The sequence below is a fragment of the Acanthamoeba castellanii genome (assembly GCF_000313135.1).
Source record: "Acanthamoeba castellanii str. Neff unplaced genomic scaffold scf7180000084754, whole genome shotgun sequence".
Taxonomy (NCBI): Eukaryota; Discosea; order Longamoebia; family Acanthamoebidae; genus Acanthamoeba; species Acanthamoeba castellanii.
Window position 1 is genome coordinate 36,794 of NW_004457415.1, and position 17,569 is coordinate 54,362.

Consider the following 17,569-nt stretch of genomic DNA (forward strand, 5'->3'; position numbering starts at 1 on the left):
CACCTTGGTGCGACCGCATCGTCTTCATCAACTCGAACACAAGTTTACATCGACACTCCTCAACTTGCTTTCCTTTGGCAGGGAAGCGGTTGAACAAGCAATAAATAAATAGTCATTTTATTCTTTTGTAATCTGTTCGTTGCTGTGGTCCTGGATGGAGCCACACGACTTCAGGTCGTATGATGAACTCAATGTGTTCCCTCGGAGCAGCTCTGGGTCGAGTCTGAGCATGATGGGGTCCTCGCTGCCGCCCATCTTCGAATCTCCCACCTCCTCGGCGCCCTTCCTTCAGAAGACGGGGCGATTCAGCCGATGCTGGAGCAGGTGGTCCGGCAGGAGGAGCGGATGGACGCCCTTGCACGACTCCACCCAGTGCCGCCTCATCACTCGAGAGAACCCCTACAAATTTAATCTCCAACGGCGAGGTGCACCCATCGCGCCCCTCTTCGGTACGTACCTGCGCCCACACTTTTGGAAATCAATCAGCACAAGCATTAACAGAAAACAGCCGATCTTTACCACGCGCTGCTGGACACGAAGTGGTGGAAGCTCCTGATCGGCCTCTGTCTGTTCTTCTTCGTTGAGCACCTCTTCTTCGCTTTCCTCTACTACCAGGGTGCAGTCTCACCCTCTTCTTCTTCTTCTTTCGGCGGCTTCATCACCCAAACCCCCTTCCTCGCTCACCAAGTGCGACATGCGCGGTGTCGGTCCTGCGTAACTGCACAGACAGGGGTGGCTTGGGTGGGCTGAAGCCTTCGGCGGAAAACACACTGATCGACTTCTGGACCTGCTTCTTCTTTTCCGTCCAGACCATGCAGACCATCGGTCCGCCTTCCTTCCTTCCCTATCCACCCTGCTCCTTCGGCCAGAGCTCGTCACATGGCGAGTCGCTGCTGAATGCGTGCTGTCGTGTACAGGCTACGGAGGATTGAGCCCCGAGTCCGTCTACTGCAATGTGCTGGTGTGCATACAGGCATTCTGGGGCATGCTCTCCACCGCCATTATCACGGGTACTACTAACCAGCCGCGTGCCGTAGAGTTTCTTCGTTGCGTTGGGCCTCGACTAGGCCAGCCGCTCACCCGCACTCTGGTCGCCTTCACGCCCGCGCTGTGATCACACGAAAAAAAACCAGGGTTCGTGTTCGCCAAGATCGGCCGACCCTCTCGCCAGAAGCGCAACATCATGTTCTCGGAGCTCGCCGTCGTCAACAACCAGGAGCGGTATTGGTACGGCAATCCGGATCGGCTGTCCGAGGGCTACTACGTGCAGGGCGGCGCGCCTTGCTTCGTTCTTCGCTTCTCCAACACTAGGCACGGCCTCCCTCCTGACTTGCTTGGCCTGGCCTGGCCTGGCCTGGCGTGCCTCATCCGTCCGCCTGCTCACGGCCGAACTCCAGGCGGAGCCAGGTGTGCGAGCCACGCTTTCGGCTGTTGATGCTGCGACGCGAGCCGGTGCGCGGCGATGAGGAGAGCGAACGGTGGGACACGGGCGAAGAAGAGGGATGCATCCGCGTTCACGAACTGAACTATGAAATCCACTCCATGGAGAATAGGTAACGTAACTACCCTCTTCCCTGTGCGACGAGTAGTAATTGCTTACACTCACCACTACGCACGCACGCACGCACAGAGCACGCGGTGTGGATTTCTCCTCGGCCCTTCTCCCCCTCCCGTGGACGGTGGTCCACGCCATGGACGAACGGAGCCCTTTGCACGGTGCCACCCCGGCCTCCCTCGCCGCCTCCGATACCGAGATCATCGCCATACTCGACGGCACCGACGAGGTTCGAGTCATTGCATTGTTATTAGTCTCATTAGTATATTTGTTAGTACCCCTTCCCTCGTTCGTGCCTGACACGACCCTTGTATTGCAGGGTTGTTCGGAGCAGTTGCAAGCGAGATGGTCCTACACATACAGAGGTGCGTCGTTGAGTGATCGTGTCTCCGATCGATTGGTGATGCAAACAAAATACCATTCATTCGTTCGTTCGTGCAGAGATCATATGGGACGCGCGGTTGGTGCCGGTGGTGAGCCAGGACAAGCGATCGGGCAAGTACGTGGTCGACCTCTCGCGCTTCCACGACATCACGCCCATCGTCGCCCAGCCGCCTTCGCGATCCACCACCAAGGGCAAGCACACGCGCAGCAGACCCGCTTCTGCATCTGGCAACATCCAAGAAGACGACGATCGCCTGATCTGATGATGTCGCATCGCCCGCGCTTGGTCGTCGCCGAAAAGGAACAGTGAGGAATCGAACCCCAGCCCCCCGCGTAATGTCCGGGTGTGCTGCCCCTGCACCACTGCTCCACAACAACCACCACACACCACGACATAGTGTAATTAATTAACCTTTTTTGAAGTATTTATGGAATGCAGCCAATTTGCGGACGTGGCGCAATCTCCTGACAGTTGCATCACCATTTATCCATTGTGTTACGCCAATTGATAGATAAGGAAGATCGATAAGATTTGTGTTGGCATAGTATGGAACCCGATCAATTGAAGGAGGAGAAGATTAATCTGATCGAAGAGGATCTCGATGCCATCCCCGAGCAGAAGGTGCGCAGATTATCGATCGATCCTTACACATTAGTCACCTCAATTGATTTCATCATTAAGACATGCACAACCTCAATAGCTATCCAAAGCGGTCTTGAACCTCTTTCTCAATTAATCTCTCGGCGGTGCTTGCAGGAGTACTCGGCTGTGGCCGAGGTGCTGGCCGAGTCGATCGTCGCGGCCGAGAGCTTCTGGCACGCCACAGTCCGCTATCTCAACTCCTTCGATCGTACGCGCTGCCTGCCTCCTCTGCGCCCGCCTTTGCTGGCGTCTTCGCTTACACTGTCATCCTGCGCATCATTTCTCGTTGCGTGCGCTTGCGACGTGCCTGCGTGTGTTGTGTGCGTGCGTGCGCTTGTCACACCAGAGCGACATGCGGTGACGCAGAGAGCGTGGGAGAAGACGGCAGAGGTGGGTGGCATGGCGATGGCCAACCCCTATGTGGCGAGCGCGGTGACAACGGTGACCGAGGGCGTCGAGCTCGCCAACACCATCTACGCACAGACCCTGGAGCTCATCCAGGAGAAGCGTCGCGGCCTCGCCGACAGCTTCTCTTCTTCTTCCTCGACCTCGAGTTCGACCTCTGCCGACGCCGACGCCGAAAGCCACAACTCTGTGGTGGTCGCCGTACACACCAACGACGACGATCTGCACTACGAGCAGCTGCAGCAGGAGGAGCAGCATGAGCAGGAGCAGCAAGCGTCGACTGAGCCAGAGGCGCTCGCGCTCGACATTCAAGTCAATCATTGATCTCCGAGCGGCCAGGCCAGCCGGTCGCGGCGGTGCGAGTGTGAATGGGCGTGGCAGCCACGGAGGCATGTTGCGTGTTGGCGCTCTGGTGGCGGTGGCGGTGTCTATAATTGTAGATGAGGAAAGATGTGTTCAATGAACGAACATGAACATGCGCGCGGTGTCTCTAATTGTCGAGGAATGGAACGATGTGTTCATTCAACGAACGAACGAACACGCCGCAAGGGCCAAGATGAGAAGCGGGGCCAAGCGCACCACAGCCCGGCTACTACAAGGAAGCGTAGAGGGACCAAGTGGTGCGGACCATAAGGCGTAAGTGGGGGATATCTTGAGAACGGAGAACAGGTGGGGCCGATCGAAAAGTCGTTGAATGATTGGACGACGAATAGGTGGGCCTCCGTGAGTGGTCGATTACATGACCCGGTATTGGCCTTCCTTGAAGCGCATGAGGCACTCATTAATAAATAGCCGGTGGCTCAACCGTCTGTCGGCGGGGCGATGAGTGCTCATTGGGGTTGGATCGGGTCGCAATCCCAAGCGGGCACCCGCGACCGAACAGCGAACATTCCGAACATGGTTGGGTGCTATGGACGCCCCGAGCGCGAGGGGCGGAACAACGGGACCACACTCTCGTGCACCACCCCCACTTCTTCTGCGTGCACCCAGAAGCGCTACAATTACCAATTGGTCGGTTGCTCCAACCCCGCCCCGCTGTACTTCGCCGGCGGTGCCCTTTTTGCTCGCGCCTCGTCTCTTTCTTTTCTTCTATCATTCACCTCCCGCACCAACATCAACACACCACCGCGTCCAGAGGGACACCACTGCTGCTACGGACATTGGTGAGAGGAACTACCGCCGCTCGGAAAGAAGAACACCAACGCCAACACCAACTACTTTATAGAGATGTGCCTCATTCTCCACCGAACGCTGGCCGTGTTCGTGGCGCTGATTGCGCTGCTGGCGGTCATCATTTCGCCCATCGTGGTGGGCCTCTACGCCGACGTGCGCAACTGGAACGACTCCGAAGACGGCGAGCTCCGGTGGTGCCACGACGACGCCAAGATGCGCGACTCGGCCGCCAACCTCGGCCTTGCCGCCGGTACCCTTTCTATCTCCGCACTGAAGATCTTTATTTTTCTATTATTCTTATTATTATTTATTTATTTGTAATGCTATGGAGCTCCACGAGCGCAAACCCTATTTTAGGCAAAGTTATGTTATTTGTTGTTATCTGTTTTCCGGTCTTGGTGGTGAACTCACATCGGAGTTAAACTGACTCGTTTTTTAACTCCGACTCGCCAGGTTGCGTCTCGTTCGTGGTGGGCCTGGTGCTGATCCCGTTCATTCTGGTCACCGTCCTGGGCGCCGTCATCTCGTGCTGCCGCCCCAACCTCGTCACCAGCTTCCTCCTGCCCATCCCCGTCTTCCTCCTCTCCCTGGTCCTCTTCGGCCTCTACGCCTCCGTCGTCGCCACCACCTGTACGTCGTCGCTCACCATTAACCGCCACAAACCAACAGTATCTCCTTCTTCAACGGCTGGCTCACCATCACCGCTACGCTACTGTTTGTTGTTGATGATTGCGACCACCGTGCAGCGCGTCAGTTCGAGGAGAAGAAGGACTGGCTGAGGCCCAACGACTTCATCGACCCGGAGACCAAGTGCAGCGAGATCCCGCCCAAGTGGAACGCCGCCCTCGCCTGGGCCGTCATCGAGGCCGCCCTCTTCGCCTTCATCATGCTCTACTGTACGTCATCAACTCCACATCACACCGAGCCAATTGTGTTGCGTGTGTCGTGTCGTGTCATGTCGTGTCGTGTCGTGTTGCGGTGTGCTCACATGGCGTGTGCGTGTGCGTGTGCGTAGCGCTGCTGTGGATGTTCCTCGGTTGCTTTGAGAAGCGCACGAGCGAGCTGGAGGCGGGCACGCCCATGCAGAAGATGCCCAAGGAGAAGAAGCAGAAGCCCGAGAAGCAGCGCAACGCCGAGTCCAGCGACTCGAGCGATTCGAGCGACGAGTCCGACGACGAGCTGCGCGAGCTGCGTGACGACCTCAAGGACACGCTGCACATCGAGTACGACCAGGGCGATCACAACGACGCCGCCGAGCTGGCCGAGGTCGAGAAGGCCCTGAAGAAGGCCAAGGTCTACAAGCGCCGGAAGTTCCTCAAGCAGACCGAGGCCGACCTCAAGAAGGCGGGCCTCTCCGCCGCCGCCACCGGGCGCCTGCTGGCCCTCATCGCGTCGGAGAAGAACAAGGAGAAGGACCGCAAGAGGCGCCGCGACCGTGGCTACCTGATGGTGGACCTCGACGACGCGCTGAAGTCGATCTTCGACGAGAACGACCCGAAGGGCAAGAAGGACCTCGACGACGTGCGGGCCGACTTCCGGCGCCTGCGCATCACCGACCTCGACTTCTTCCTCAACATGACCGAGAAGGAGTTCAAGGAGCTCGAGGTCTCGCTCCCCGTCAAGAACAAGCTCAGGCAGAAGATGCAGGAGCTCAGGGCCCAGGAGGAGGTCTAAAAGGTCTGCCACTTCGACACCGCCGCCGCCTTCTACTTCGTCGTTGTCCCACACAACGCACACGCACGCACCGCTCCGGTTCATTTTGCTCCCTAGAACCGAGAGCGTGTGTGTTGCGGGCGCCGAACGACACGACGACACGACCATCATATTCTTTGCTCTCTCTATATTCTCTATTCTATTCTTTCTCCAATTATTTATTTCATTAACATGTGTGATATTATTTATTTATCATCAACGTGTGTGTGTGTGGTGGCATCACTACCACCTTGATCACCAACAACCACGTCCCAATAAAATCAATCAACCAACCAACTTCTAATGGTGAACACATTCAATGTTTGTTTGGTTTATTGTGTGTTATGCGTTTCACACGTTACCGCCTTACTTGCCTCGCGAGACTTCCAGGTCGATGAGCGACAGCTGATCGAGCACCTCGGCCTGACTCGACTCAGTGATGCAGCCTGTGGATGGGTGGGTGAGATGCGCTGCGCAGGGTGGGCAATGGGGGAGGAGGGCAACCGTTGACGACCATCTCGTCGATGAGGATGTGGGCCTTCTCCAGGTTGAACATGATCTGTTTGTTGTGTTGAGTCGCGGTGTGTGGTGACTGGTGAGCACAGTGGGCAGAGCTGAACTCACGCGAAAGTGATGGAGATGGAAAGGGAGACGTACATCAAGTTCGCACTGTAGTGAATGAGTGCGCATGTTTGTACACACCAACACACACACACACACACCGCACACACCGCACACACCGACACACAACGCACACAACGCAACACGCAGTGAACATTTGGCGCTGGCAGCGCAAACGCATCACACGCAAAGGCAGAGAGCGTACGACTTGGCGGAAGTAGCGATCGAAGAGCTCCACCAGGTTGTGAATGAACTCGTACACGGCCAACTCGTTCTGGCGGGTTCAGTGTGAGGTGTCACACAGGGCAATGAAGCGCTCTCGGGTGTACGCAGCTGCATTGTACCTCGCTGTGGTCGATGCCAACGATGAAGAAGAGAGAGGCGTATCGCCGGTACACCACCTTCCGCCCCTGGTGCTCCACAAACCCGCACTGCGACACAGAAACCGAGATTAAAATGATTTTATTTATTATTTAGTACCTGAAACAAATAATGATTTGATGGAATTATTTATTATTTATTATTTTGCACGGGGGCCACGCGGGGGGGGAGAACCTGGTCATCGGCCCGGAGAAGGCATTTGCGAACGATTTCGGTTTCGAAGAGTACGCGCTCCTTTGGTGGTCGGTGGGTATCAAAGTACTTGGAAACCCGCGCCTGCCCCTGCTTGTTCACCAACAGAATGTACTCTATCATCCCTCTCTTGCCTCCTCTCTTTTTTTTTGTTCTTTTTGCTCTCTCTTTTCTTTTTTTAACCATTTACTTGATATTTTTTCCTCGAAGCAGCACCCCTGATGAATTGATCAATACAACGTCTCAAGAAGATGGAAGAGCTTGGCTCTTCTTCCCACGTTGGCCGGGTGGTCCTACACCTGGACTTGGACTGCTTCTTCGTGCAGGTCGAAACTCTCAAGGTACAGTTTCTTATTAATCTGCTCTACCTCGAGTGGCCCTCTCGAGACTGAAGCCGATGGGAGTGGGGGCTTATAGGACCCGAGGCTGGCGGGCCATGCAGTAGCAGTGCAGCAGCACAACGACATCATCTCCGCGGACTACGCGGCCCGGCGGAGGGGCGTGCGGAAGCACATGACCCCAGCCGAGGCCCTGGCCCTCTGCCCCGACCTCAAGCTGTACGCGCCGAACACCGCCCGGCTCCAATACAGTACAGGGCCGCACACTCACAGCGCTGTGTGTGCGTGTGCGGTGGCGCACGTGTCGTGCTGTGCGTGTGCGGTGGTGCGATGGTGTGTGCGACAGTGTGCACGTGAGGAGAACGGAGGGAACGTCAAAGGTAACGTACGAGGACTACCAGAAGGCCTCCGCCGGCGTGCAAACGCTGCTGCAGAACACGATCGCCTCGCTCCAGTCCGCGGCTGCTTCCGGAGTCAACTCCAAAAGGAAGACAGAGAAGGTAGACTCTTTCTCTCCTTCTTCTTTATGTCAACCCACATGACAATCGTGGGTACGCAGCTGAGGCGCCTCCGGAGGTGGAGAAGGCCAGCATCGACGACTTCTACGTGGACGTGACGCCGTTGGTGGCCGCTCAACTCGAGCGCGGCCTTCTAATCAACGATCTCGACATGCCCGGTACACCATTCACCATCTCATCATTGTCGTCGTCATCAATTGCCAACAAAAGTCCAAAGGTCACCACTTTTACGAGTTCGTCGTCCCCTCGTGGTGATCGGCAGCGTCGCAGATGGCGTCGCAGTCAAGCGAGTGGCCGGGCGCGGTCGAGGGACCGGGTCTGGTTTCGGCGCACATCCTCACCGCGCAGGAGGTGCAGCTCCGTGAGGGCGCGCGTATCGCCGCGTCCCTCCGCGAAGCCGTCCACACCAAGTGTGGTAAGCCGACAGACGTCTGTCACCACCACCACCAGATGTTGCTCCACTGGGCGCCCTTGAGGGGCTAATCGCGCGTATGTGTGGTCGGTCGGGCGCTGATGACACCCAGGGCTGCGCGTCTCGGCGGGGGTCGCCCAGAACAAGCTCCTGGCCAAGCTGGCATCGAGCGCCAGCAAGCCCGACGGCCAGACCACCGTCCTCCCCGGCTCCGTCCCTTCCATGCTTGCGCGCCACCCGCCCAGCAAGATTCCCCAGCTCGGTGAGACCCTCTGCCTCGACGCGCACCCATCATCACCGCACACGCACCACCGCACACGCACACGCACACGCGCCACCGCACACGCACACGCCAACTCACCACTTTCCCCCGGGTCAGGAGTCAAGCTGGGGAAGGAGAAGCGCGGGGTGCTGCTCGCCGCGCCGTGGACGGACCGGGTGAAGGTCATCTCCGACCTGGCCTCGGCCTCACTGCTGCCCGAGCTCAGGCTGGCGTTCGGGGACGACAAGGCCGAGTGGCTGCATCGCGTCGGCCAGGGAATCGACGACACGCCCGTCAAGGACAAAGGTCACCACCCCCTTCGATGTGTGATTGTGTTCTTCGTCGATGGTTGACTGAAGGTGCGTGCGTTATTCTCAGGCCCGCCCAAGTCATTGATGTCGTCGATGTCGTTGACGTCGATCACCAACGACGCCTACCAGTTCAAGAAGATCCTGCGCTATCTGGCCGACGAGTTGTGCAAGCGACTCAAAGAGGACGAGCTCCGTTGGAAGCGCAAGCCCAGGACCTTCAACTTCTCCTTCCGGTTCGTTTCCTCTCAGTGTCTTATGTGCCACAACGCAAAGTCTGAAGTGTGACCGAAGCTGTTGATGATGATGATGATGATGACGTGTCGTCTTGTTGTTGTTGTTATTTCAGGCTGGTCAATGAAAAGGAGAGCTCGCACACGATGACGATGAAGAAGGTCACCGACCGGGTGCGGGAGATGCGAGCGAAGGAAGACGTCGAGGGCGCGGGGCCAGGTCGTGGCGCCAGCAGTGGTGAGGCGGCCGCATCAGCATCGGCCGATGCCATGTGCTCGCTGGCCTTCCAGGTCTTCAACTCCACCGTGGGCGACCGCGCGTACGCACTCGATTCCTGCCACCACGCACACGCCCTTCAATCGAGAGCGTGTGCTGACCGATGTGGGTGGTGATTGGTCAGGTGGAAGGTGCGCTGGGCGGGAATGAGTGCTCGGGACTTCCATTCCACGGAGCCGCCCAAGGGCGGCATCGCCACCTTCTTCTCGGCAGCGTCTTCGTCTTCGTCTTCTTCTGCGCCACTGCCTTCTACCTCGACACTCCCTTCGTCGTCGTCGTCATCATCTTCTGTTGCTTCAGTAATGGCGATGCCACCTCCCACCTCGCCTTCTTCTTCGGCGCTCAAACGACCCTCGCCGCCGGCCAGCCCCGCTAAGAGCCCCGCCACCATCACCACCCGAGTGGCCAAACAGGGCAGCAGCCCCACCAGCCCCAAGCGAGCCAAGACGAACAAGAACGCCACGCCGCAGGGCAACACCATGCTCGCCTACTTCACAGTGGCCACCTCACCCTCGAGGGAGAAGCCAACAGCAACGTAACGTAGGTGGTCTTGAGAATCTGTTCCGCTGCTGCTGGTCCAACACTCGCTTTTTGTGCTTCATCACGGGAGGTGAAGGGCGAGGGTGTCGGCCAGCTGGTTGTAGACCCAGAGGGGCAGGCGCCGGGTGATCTCCAGGCGCATCTCCGGCTTTGGAGGCTTGCCGCCGCTGGTTGCGTCGGGCAGCCGCAGCCCCTGATGCGGGTGGCGAGGGTGGTGCGAGCAGCCGCCACTCGTCGAGCCGTCCGCTGGGCCAACCGAGGGAAGCCGGCCGTGTGACAGCGACTTGGCCCGCTTCTCCTTCCCCCCCGCCGCCTCTTCATCTTCGTCTCCTTCGTCTACGTGCGCTCCATTTTCGCGCTGGAACGGTGATGATGGTGATGCCGCTGACGATGGTGCCGATGATGAAGATGAAGATGGCGGCTGGTCGACCGGCTGGACGGTGACGATGGTCATGCCGATGGAGTTGAGCACGCTCTGGAGGAGTTGCAGGTGGGCCTCGTTCCGAAGCATCCGCTTCTCCTCGGGCTCGAGCGTGATGGGCGCGTAGAAGTCGTCGGCGGCCGTGGCGGTGGCGTCGCGGTGGGCCACCTCCTTGAGCAGGTCCACCAGGAAGCCCATCTTGAAGTGACCATCGCCCGACGTGGCCCGGCCGTGGCTGCGCGAGCGCAGGAAGTCGCGGTAGGACGACGACGGCGCCGCGGTCTTGGCCTCCTCCTCGGACTGGGCCGCCCGGCGCTCGCGCTCGGCCTCGGCCTCGCGCTGGTGGACGACCAGGCGCTGCCGGGCGGAGGCGACGGCGAGCTTGAGGTCGTTCTTGATGGTCGACAGTGGCACCAGCTCGCCGCTGGCGTTGCGCAGGTTCGGGTGGAGCTTCATCACGAACTCCATCGCCGCCTTGAGCTCGGTCAAGCGATAGCCACCCTCTGCGAGTGTCGTGTCGTGTCGTGTCGTGTGCAAGGTAAGCACTGCGCCGCGCCGCGCCAGTTGCGTGGAGGTGCGACACCGTACCGGTCTTTGTGATGGTCTGCTGGGGCAGGAAGTCGGAGAGCATGTCGGCGTGCGCATGAAGGTCGCTCACCTTGGCCTTGATCACCACGAACACGAACACCGGGAACTTCTCCTCAGCCCCACTGCGTGTGTCGTGCGTGTCGTGTGTCGTGCGTATCGCGTGTGTCGTGTCATGTGTTAGCAACGTAAGCCTCGACAACGCAGGTCACGGGGCGTGTGTGGAGGGCGCGAGTACATGTAGACCAGCGGGCTCCGGCCGAGAGAGGACAGATTCTGGTGGGGCTGGCTCCCCTTCTGTTTCTGCGGCGAGCAACCCACCAGGATGTGCTTCGAACAGTCCATCAAGCACTGCAGCTTCCCCCGCAGCGTGTACTCGCCTGGCAATCCCCCGCAAACGTAGCCCCGACCGTCGCACCGGTGAGACAAATGACGATGGCTCGACACAAAGCGTATGCGTGCGTACCGTCCACGCTGCGCAGACTTCGAATGGCGGCCAGGAACGGGTGGTGTTTGGCGATTTGCCTGCGAATCCCCAGATTATATCTGGGCGTCAGCCACCACCACTGCGCGGGAGGAAGGGTGTGTGCGTGCGTGCGCGTACAAGCTGGAGGGGATGTCCAGCCCGGAGAGCGATCCGGTCCGCCGGTTGCGATGGCGCGCCTGGAGGGCACTCTTGGGCGACCCGTTGGCCACCTGTGTGTGTGTGTGTGTGTGTGTGTGTGTGTGTGTGTGTAGCCCCACACGGTATCAGCGTGGAGCTGCGCGGAATCCATAGGGCCCTGGCCCCTCGTACCTCGTCGTCGACCCACTCGCTCTCCCAGGCCATTTGGATGCCGAGGTCGCGCGGCATCACGCGCCACAGTGAGTCCAGCTTGGCCTTGAACAGGATGTCCTTCTTCCGGTTCTGTTGTGGTGCGTGCGTGCGTGCGTGCGTAGCGTACATGTGAGACCTCTGCGCAAGTCCGCGTGCAACACAACATACCTTGATACGGTAAAGCGAGAACAAGCGCGGGTAGATGCGAGAGAACACTGCCTCCTTAAGGGCCATCAGTATAAGCCTGTGCGCCCGTGCGTGTGGTGGTGAGTGGTTTCACTTAAGGTGGCGAGCGGGCGGGCGAGCGGGCGGGCGGGATAGAGTGCGAAGTGAGAGCCGTACTTGTTTCCCTCCTTCTCGCTTAGTGGTGGCTCCCATCGCGTTCTCTTGATCAGCTCTCCGTGTCCGTAGGCTGACGTGGACACCCAATTTGGTGTGGTGTTGGTGCCTGAGCACAAGGTGTAGGGGAAGGTACGGAGACGTACTGATGAACGAGGCCACGTCGTCGACGGCCGTGGGAATGAGGTGGATCACGTCCTCCTCCGCGAAGTCGCCGTACAGCGCTTCGAACATATTTACAAAACGGGCCACGGGCTGGCCCAGCGGATGATCGTGGCTTCTGCGAGCACAAACGACGGAGGAGAAATGTTGAGTTGAGTTGAGGTGTGTCCTGCCGGCGAAGAGGTGTAGTGTTGGTGGTGGGTACCCGATGAAGGCGGCGAGGTCGGCAAAGCTGGTGAGCGTCACCGGAGACTTGGGCGTGGCATCGCTGGGGAGCATGTGTTCGCGATGAGAGGGCGGCATAGAAGAGAAGAGATGGGAGGAGTGTGAGGAATATGTGCTATGTTGTACGTTTCACGGAAAAAGCCGGTCCACTTCTGGGCGTAGACGATCAGTTCGCCTTGGCCCAACTTCTTGGCCGTCTTGAGGGTGTTCGTCAGCAGGCGCTGTGAAGATCTTGTGGAGAAGCCAGAAAAAATGTAAGATTCTGGACCCGCAAGAGTGGCGGACGACACTCATTGAACTGTGTGGTGGGATGCGTACTTGGTGGCCTGTGCGAGGCTGCCCTTCGTGTAGGTGGCCTGCGATATCTGCTCGCCCTGCCACGACCCCACCACCACGTCGCCGTTGGCGAGACACAGGCGGCCTTCTCCTCTCCGGCCGTCCTGCCACCACGTCCCTGTGAACGAACATGAATAAAGCAGCAGCAAGGGAAGAACTTAGCAGGAGGGCGCGAGGCAGCCCAACACACGATCTAGATCGCCGTAAGCGGCCTATTACCTTCGAAAACGGTCCCCTCGTTGTACTGGAAGCTGCCGTAGCCGTGGCGCTGGTTGTTCTTCCACATGCCCTGGTATCGCTCCCCGTCGGCGAACACGTACATGCCGTACCCGTTCCGCTGGTCCTTGTCAAAGGTGCCCACGTAGCGGGACCCCTCGACATAGTGCATTTCCCCCTGACGAGCCAATCGTACGAAGCAAGAGTGAGACCTAACTGGTCCACCCAACCACAACGCCAACCACCAACCGGACTGATGAGATCTCGGCTGACCACGCGTACCTCGCCTGATCGACTCACGACGTAGTCGATGGGGTGGAGCGAGGAGTTGCTCTGGGCCTGGAAAACAATCGAGCCAAAGTAGGAGTCCCCGTTCTCGTAGGTGATCTTCCCTGGACCCACTGCGCACACCGCAGGTGTGATGTTGAAAATGTTGAAAAGAAGAAGAAATTGTCTGTCATCAAGGAACAGAACGTAGTTCTGTGAAGAAGGCGTCTGTACCAGGTTTGTCGTCGATCCACACGCCATCGCATTTGGATTTGTCTGGGAAAACGGTGCAGCCGGGGCCTTCTCGCTTCGCCTGCGCCCAGATGCCGTCGAAGTAGCGTCCGCTCGGCCACGTGTATCTGAGATGACGCCAGTTCGAACGAAGCCGCAACGCACGCAAACATCAGCACCAGGGCAGATCATTGCCGTCTATCACGCATTCACTGCTGCGTGAGGGTGCTGGACAGTACCGGCCATTGCCGTGTCGCATGCCTGCTTCCCAGGTCCCCTCGTATTTGTCTCCATTGCCATACCTGAGCAGCAGTGGCACGTCCAACCTTGAGTGAGTACAGCGTCACGCCGGTGGAATTCAGAGAAGTGGAACGGAGGAGACCGCCAACCTGACGGTTCCAAAGCCGTGCTTGAGTCCGCTCACCCAGTCCCCGAGGAAGCTATCTCCCCCCGGGTCCCTCCTCCTTTCCGAATCCATGCACCTGTGCGAGCAGTCGTGTAAGCCCAACAGCACGCCTCCCACATCTACATGGACAATGCCCATAGAAAAGAAGAGAGTAAGCTCACCCTGCCGTGCACTACATCGCCGTTGTAGACGGAGCCTCCGGGCAGCTGGACGCACTGATGCTTCACGAATGACCACACCGTTTCCTTGGCCACCGCTTCCAACTGTGTTGGCACAAAGGGAACGCATCACACGAACACGGGCTTAGTCGAATTCGCCGGCCGTGCGGAACGAATGGGGATGGGAAGTAGGCATACGTGGCTGTCTCTTTCATCTGAGCCCAGGTGCGCGGGCAGAACCACGAGTGGGTTACCGTCCTGCTTCATGTTGGCCTTCAAGTTGCTCATCCATCTGTGCAGTGAACGGGTGATCAGCAGGGCCTACGAGAGTACACTACACCGCCGTTCGCTGCATCTCGTACCGCACAGCATTGACGTTCTCTGCTTTGCCCAAATCGCTCTCGTAGGGTGACAAGAGGACGTGCACGACAAGGACTGGCGTCTCTGCACCGAGCTTCCGCTGAATGAAGTCTGCCTCCCGCCTCATCCTGATGGCCAAGAAACAGTGCCAATCGCGATGGTGAGTACATTCACTCCACCATCACCCACTCAACTCGAAGGCACGAGAGGGAGCGAGGAGGGAGACAGGCGAGCTGGCAGAAGTACCTGGCCTCCTTGCGTGTGTTGCTGTCGGTCCAGTTCTGGTGCGAGAAGCAGAACCAGACGAGGTCGAGCTTCTGGCTCTTGTCCTGGATGAACTGCAGGATGGCGTCGTTCTTGCGCCGCCGTCGCACAGTCTCCTCCAGCTCAGCGTCGCTCACCGCAGCGTGGGGTGGTGAGGCCGCGACACCGTTCATGAGCATCTTGGAGGTTGTTGAGGCCAATCGTCGCATGGGAGATAGATACGCAGAGAGGATTCCATCGCCCGACGATTGGCCATCGATCTGGGGCTCAGTCACGTCGGCAGTGATGTCTTCGTCGTAGTCCGCGGTCATCTCCTCTTCATCGTCAATGGAAAGAAATCGCTCATCGAGGATGAAATTGAGCACCTGGCCGTGAGATTGAATTTTCTCTTCCACAATGTGCCGCCGTTGATCACTTCCCTCTGCAGCATCACCCTCTCCCACCGCTCGGCGAAGCAAATCTTCTCTTCTCAGTAGCGCCCCCAGCAGTGCATTGCAGCTCGCTTGTTCGCCCACCAGAAGCACGCGGAAGGTCTCGTATGGTGGCAGCTTCCAGCCGTACTGCTGCAGGGGCGATGAGGAGATGCTTTGGTGCAGCATCGTTCGAACACCCAACTCGGCGCGACACAACGCAAGATGCGTGTCTGCTGAAGAGACAGAACCCAACTCACCGCCTGGAATTCGAAATAGGCGTGGCCAAGCAAAAAAAATACCGAAAACAGCACGAAAAGAACGAATTGATCGAGCATGGAAAGGATGCACGAGAAGGCGCAAGAAGAACACAAAAGCAGAGCAGCGTCATTCGCCACAGTACAGCCTGTGACTGCTGCAGCGACGCTGGTGCGAACCATAATTTTTCAAAAGGGATGAATTTCAGATTCGTACTCCCATCTGAAAAATTGGGCGAAAACACAAAAGTGCTTCAAGCCCGGTTATTGTCAGGCGTCGGTTCGAGCAGGTAGCGGTTTGCGGGCTGAAGTGGCGTGCCAATGGCGTAGGAGCTGCGAAAAAGAGAGAGTAGAAGGCCAAGACGAGGAGAAGAAGCTGAAAGAGGACGACTTACTTTTTCTCACCGCTACCGCCGCCCGGAGACCAAAAGGAGAAGGGGAGAGTAGAAAGGACCCACAGCTTCCTTTCTTCAGAGACGCGAGAGTTGACAGGTACCTTTTCCGCCTTCAGAACTCCCTACCTTTTACAACCTCGAGGTCGAGAAGGTTTCGCCCGAATGGCAGGACGTAATGGGACGTGCCTTATTGATGAGGAAGCGTCCTAATTAGAAAACGCATCTCGAATCTGGCCGAATCTTCTAATCAGATCCCTTTTCAGATTGAACGGGTCGGCTACAAAGTGATCATGTCGCAATCCGATGACCACGATAAGCAGGGCGGCATCGACAGGTCTCCGCAGCATCAGCAACACGGAGGACACGTCGGACACCAGCAGGGACAGCCGCAGCAGGGCCAGGGACAGCTGCAGCCCCCACTACCACTCCATCACGCTCTGCACCATGGCATGGGTCCGCATCACGGCTACCAGCTCCAGCACCCACACTCGATGCCGCCCCACATCATGCACCATCACCACGAGATGGCCTCTGACGGCAACGTGCTCTCCAACATCCGCATCATGCCGCATCAACCGACCGCCGCCGTCATCCACCACCAGATGCCGCTCACCTCTCGGATGACCGTGACGAGCATGGAGACCGTCGAGGGCGGATCCAGCGAGGACGATGAAGATGAAGACGGCGAGTCCGGCGAGGCGCCCGCCAAGTCCGGCAAGGGAGTGGCCGGATCTAAGCCAGTCTCCAAGATCGGCAAGAAGAAGACTGGAGGAACGGGACGTCGGAGGATCGACATCAAGTTCATCGAGAACAAGAGCAGGAGGCAAGTGACCTTCTCCAGACGCAAGCGTGGCCTCATGAAGAAGGTATCTCGCCTCTGTCCACCAGCTCCTACCAGTTCTGGCGCACAATCAGCTCAAGGCCTTATCGTCTGTTGCCCTGCACTCATCAGGCGTACGAGCTGACCACCTTGACGGGTACGCAAGCGTTGGTGCTCATCGCGAGCGAGACCGGCCACGTGTACACCTTCGCCACGCCCAAGCTGCAGCCCGTGGTTACGCTCAGAGAGGGCAAGGAGATCATCCAGTCGTGTCTCAACGCTCCTGAGAACAACTACCCTACATCCGAGTTCATCGCCAACAGCTCCAATAGTCACGGTCAGAACGTCGGCGCCGGAGGACCCAAGCACGAGCCTCATGGTACGTAGAAGCTGCTCAGCTCAAGTCGTACACCAGTCGCTTACCTTCACGTCGTCGTCTTCTTCTACAGGCTCTCCGCAACAGATGCAGGGGCCACCGCACGGGCACCCCCACGCGCATCCGCACGCTCACTCGGAGATGCTCAACAACATGTACGGAGCGCCCGGTATGCCGCCCCACGGCCACGGACACCAGCACTATGGCCACCAGGGTCCGCTTCCCACCCACTCGATGCCTCGTATGTCTCCATCTTGCTCTTCTTCTTCTTCTTCAGCTTCTTTATGGGACGCTACGAAGGCTTCAGCGTACTGACTTGATGTACGTCTTCTCGTACAGCGTCGGGCTACCCTCCGGACATGTACATGAACTCTGGCCCGCCGCCCATGGGTGGCTACTAGAGGCGTAGAAGGAGAGGCGATAATCTGGTGGAGAGAGCTTCATCACTTATCTTATTAGCACGAGACCTTCATCTCCTTTCACCGCCATCAGCGCTCGAGCATCATGCCCTCCTTCTCCTGGCCTGCACAACTCTTGTACATGCACCCTCTGCCAAGAACACTCCTTTACCACACGTCGTTCATCCTGCG

The 17,569-nt window shown here is 58.3% G+C and overlaps 7 protein-coding genes across 7 annotated transcripts; 5 read left to right on the forward strand and 2 right to left on the reverse strand.

Annotated features, from left to right (window-relative positions):
• Positions 1–232: 232 nt before the first annotated feature.
• ACA1_202400 (K+ channel protein) lies at positions 233–2,202 on the forward strand (the record flags this gene model as incomplete). Its single annotated transcript, XM_004338233.1, has 9 exons — positions 233–449; positions 509–616; positions 727–825; positions 918–1,010; positions 1,134–1,359; positions 1,398–1,553; positions 1,631–1,784; positions 1,875–1,920; positions 1,997–2,202. The coding sequence occupies 9 exons, from the start codon at positions 233–235 to the stop codon at positions 2,200–2,202; spliced, it is 1,305 nt and encodes a 434-aa protein (XP_004338281.1).
• Positions 2,203–2,486: 284 nt separating this feature from the next.
• On the forward strand, positions 2,487–3,311 carry ACA1_202410 (uncharacterized protein; the record flags this gene model as incomplete). The annotated part of the gene is made up of 3 exons (XM_004338234.1): positions 2,487–2,561; positions 2,697–2,790; positions 2,929–3,311. The coding sequence occupies 3 exons, from the start codon at positions 2,487–2,489 to the stop codon at positions 3,309–3,311; spliced, it is 552 nt and encodes a 183-aa protein (XP_004338282.1).
• Positions 3,312–4,214: 903 nt separating this feature from the next.
• ACA1_202420 (uncharacterized protein) lies at positions 4,215–5,834 on the forward strand (the record flags this gene model as incomplete). The annotated part of the gene is made up of 4 exons (XM_004338235.1): positions 4,215–4,410; positions 4,614–4,790; positions 4,907–5,056; positions 5,176–5,834. 4 exons carry the CDS (start codon positions 4,215–4,217, stop codon positions 5,832–5,834), a joined length of 1,182 nt encoding a protein of 393 aa, XP_004338283.1.
• A 676-nt stretch (positions 5,835–6,510) lies between these two features.
• On the reverse strand, positions 6,511–7,232 carry ACA1_202430 (clathrin adaptor complex small chain subfamily protein; the record flags this gene model as incomplete). The annotated part of the gene is made up of 3 exons (XM_004338236.1): positions 6,511–6,747; positions 6,818–6,904; positions 7,029–7,232. 3 exons carry the CDS (start codon positions 7,230–7,232, stop codon positions 6,511–6,513), a joined length of 528 nt encoding a protein of 175 aa, XP_004338284.1.
• A 65-nt stretch (positions 7,233–7,297) lies between these two features.
• Positions 7,298–9,933, forward strand: ACA1_202440 (ImpB/MucB/SamB family protein; the record flags this gene model as incomplete). Its single annotated transcript, XM_004338237.1, has 10 exons — positions 7,298–7,387; positions 7,464–7,603; positions 7,731–7,884; positions 7,949–8,060; positions 8,165–8,317; positions 8,427–8,576; positions 8,694–8,882; positions 8,955–9,120; positions 9,234–9,437; positions 9,519–9,933. 10 exons carry the CDS (start codon positions 7,298–7,300, stop codon positions 9,931–9,933), a joined length of 1,773 nt encoding a protein of 590 aa, XP_004338285.1.
• Positions 9,934–9,995: 62 nt separating this feature from the next.
• On the reverse strand, positions 9,996–15,032 carry ACA1_202450 (MORN repeat-containing protein; the record flags this gene model as incomplete). Its single annotated transcript, XM_004338238.1, has 22 exons — positions 9,996–10,858; positions 10,944–11,065; positions 11,179–11,320; positions 11,407–11,486; positions 11,545–11,636; positions 11,737–11,847; positions 11,926–12,001; positions 12,100–12,205; positions 12,243–12,376; positions 12,464–12,526; positions 12,610–12,714; positions 12,802–12,937; positions 13,039–13,213; positions 13,318–13,427; positions 13,537–13,661; positions 13,773–13,835; positions 13,923–14,015; positions 14,048–14,058; positions 14,101–14,202; positions 14,296–14,389; positions 14,460–14,585; positions 14,704–15,032. 22 exons carry the CDS (start codon positions 15,030–15,032, stop codon positions 9,996–9,998), a joined length of 3,258 nt encoding a protein of 1,085 aa, XP_004338286.1.
• A 1,041-nt stretch (positions 15,033–16,073) lies between these two features.
• Positions 16,074–17,380, forward strand: ACA1_202460 (SRFtype transcription factor (DNA-binding and dimerization domain) domain containing protein; the record flags this gene model as incomplete). The annotated part of the gene is made up of 4 exons (XM_004338239.1): positions 16,074–16,649; positions 16,736–16,982; positions 17,053–17,220; positions 17,319–17,380. 4 exons carry the CDS (start codon positions 16,074–16,076, stop codon positions 17,378–17,380), a joined length of 1,053 nt encoding a protein of 350 aa, XP_004338287.1.
• Positions 17,381–17,569: the final 189 nt, after the last annotated feature.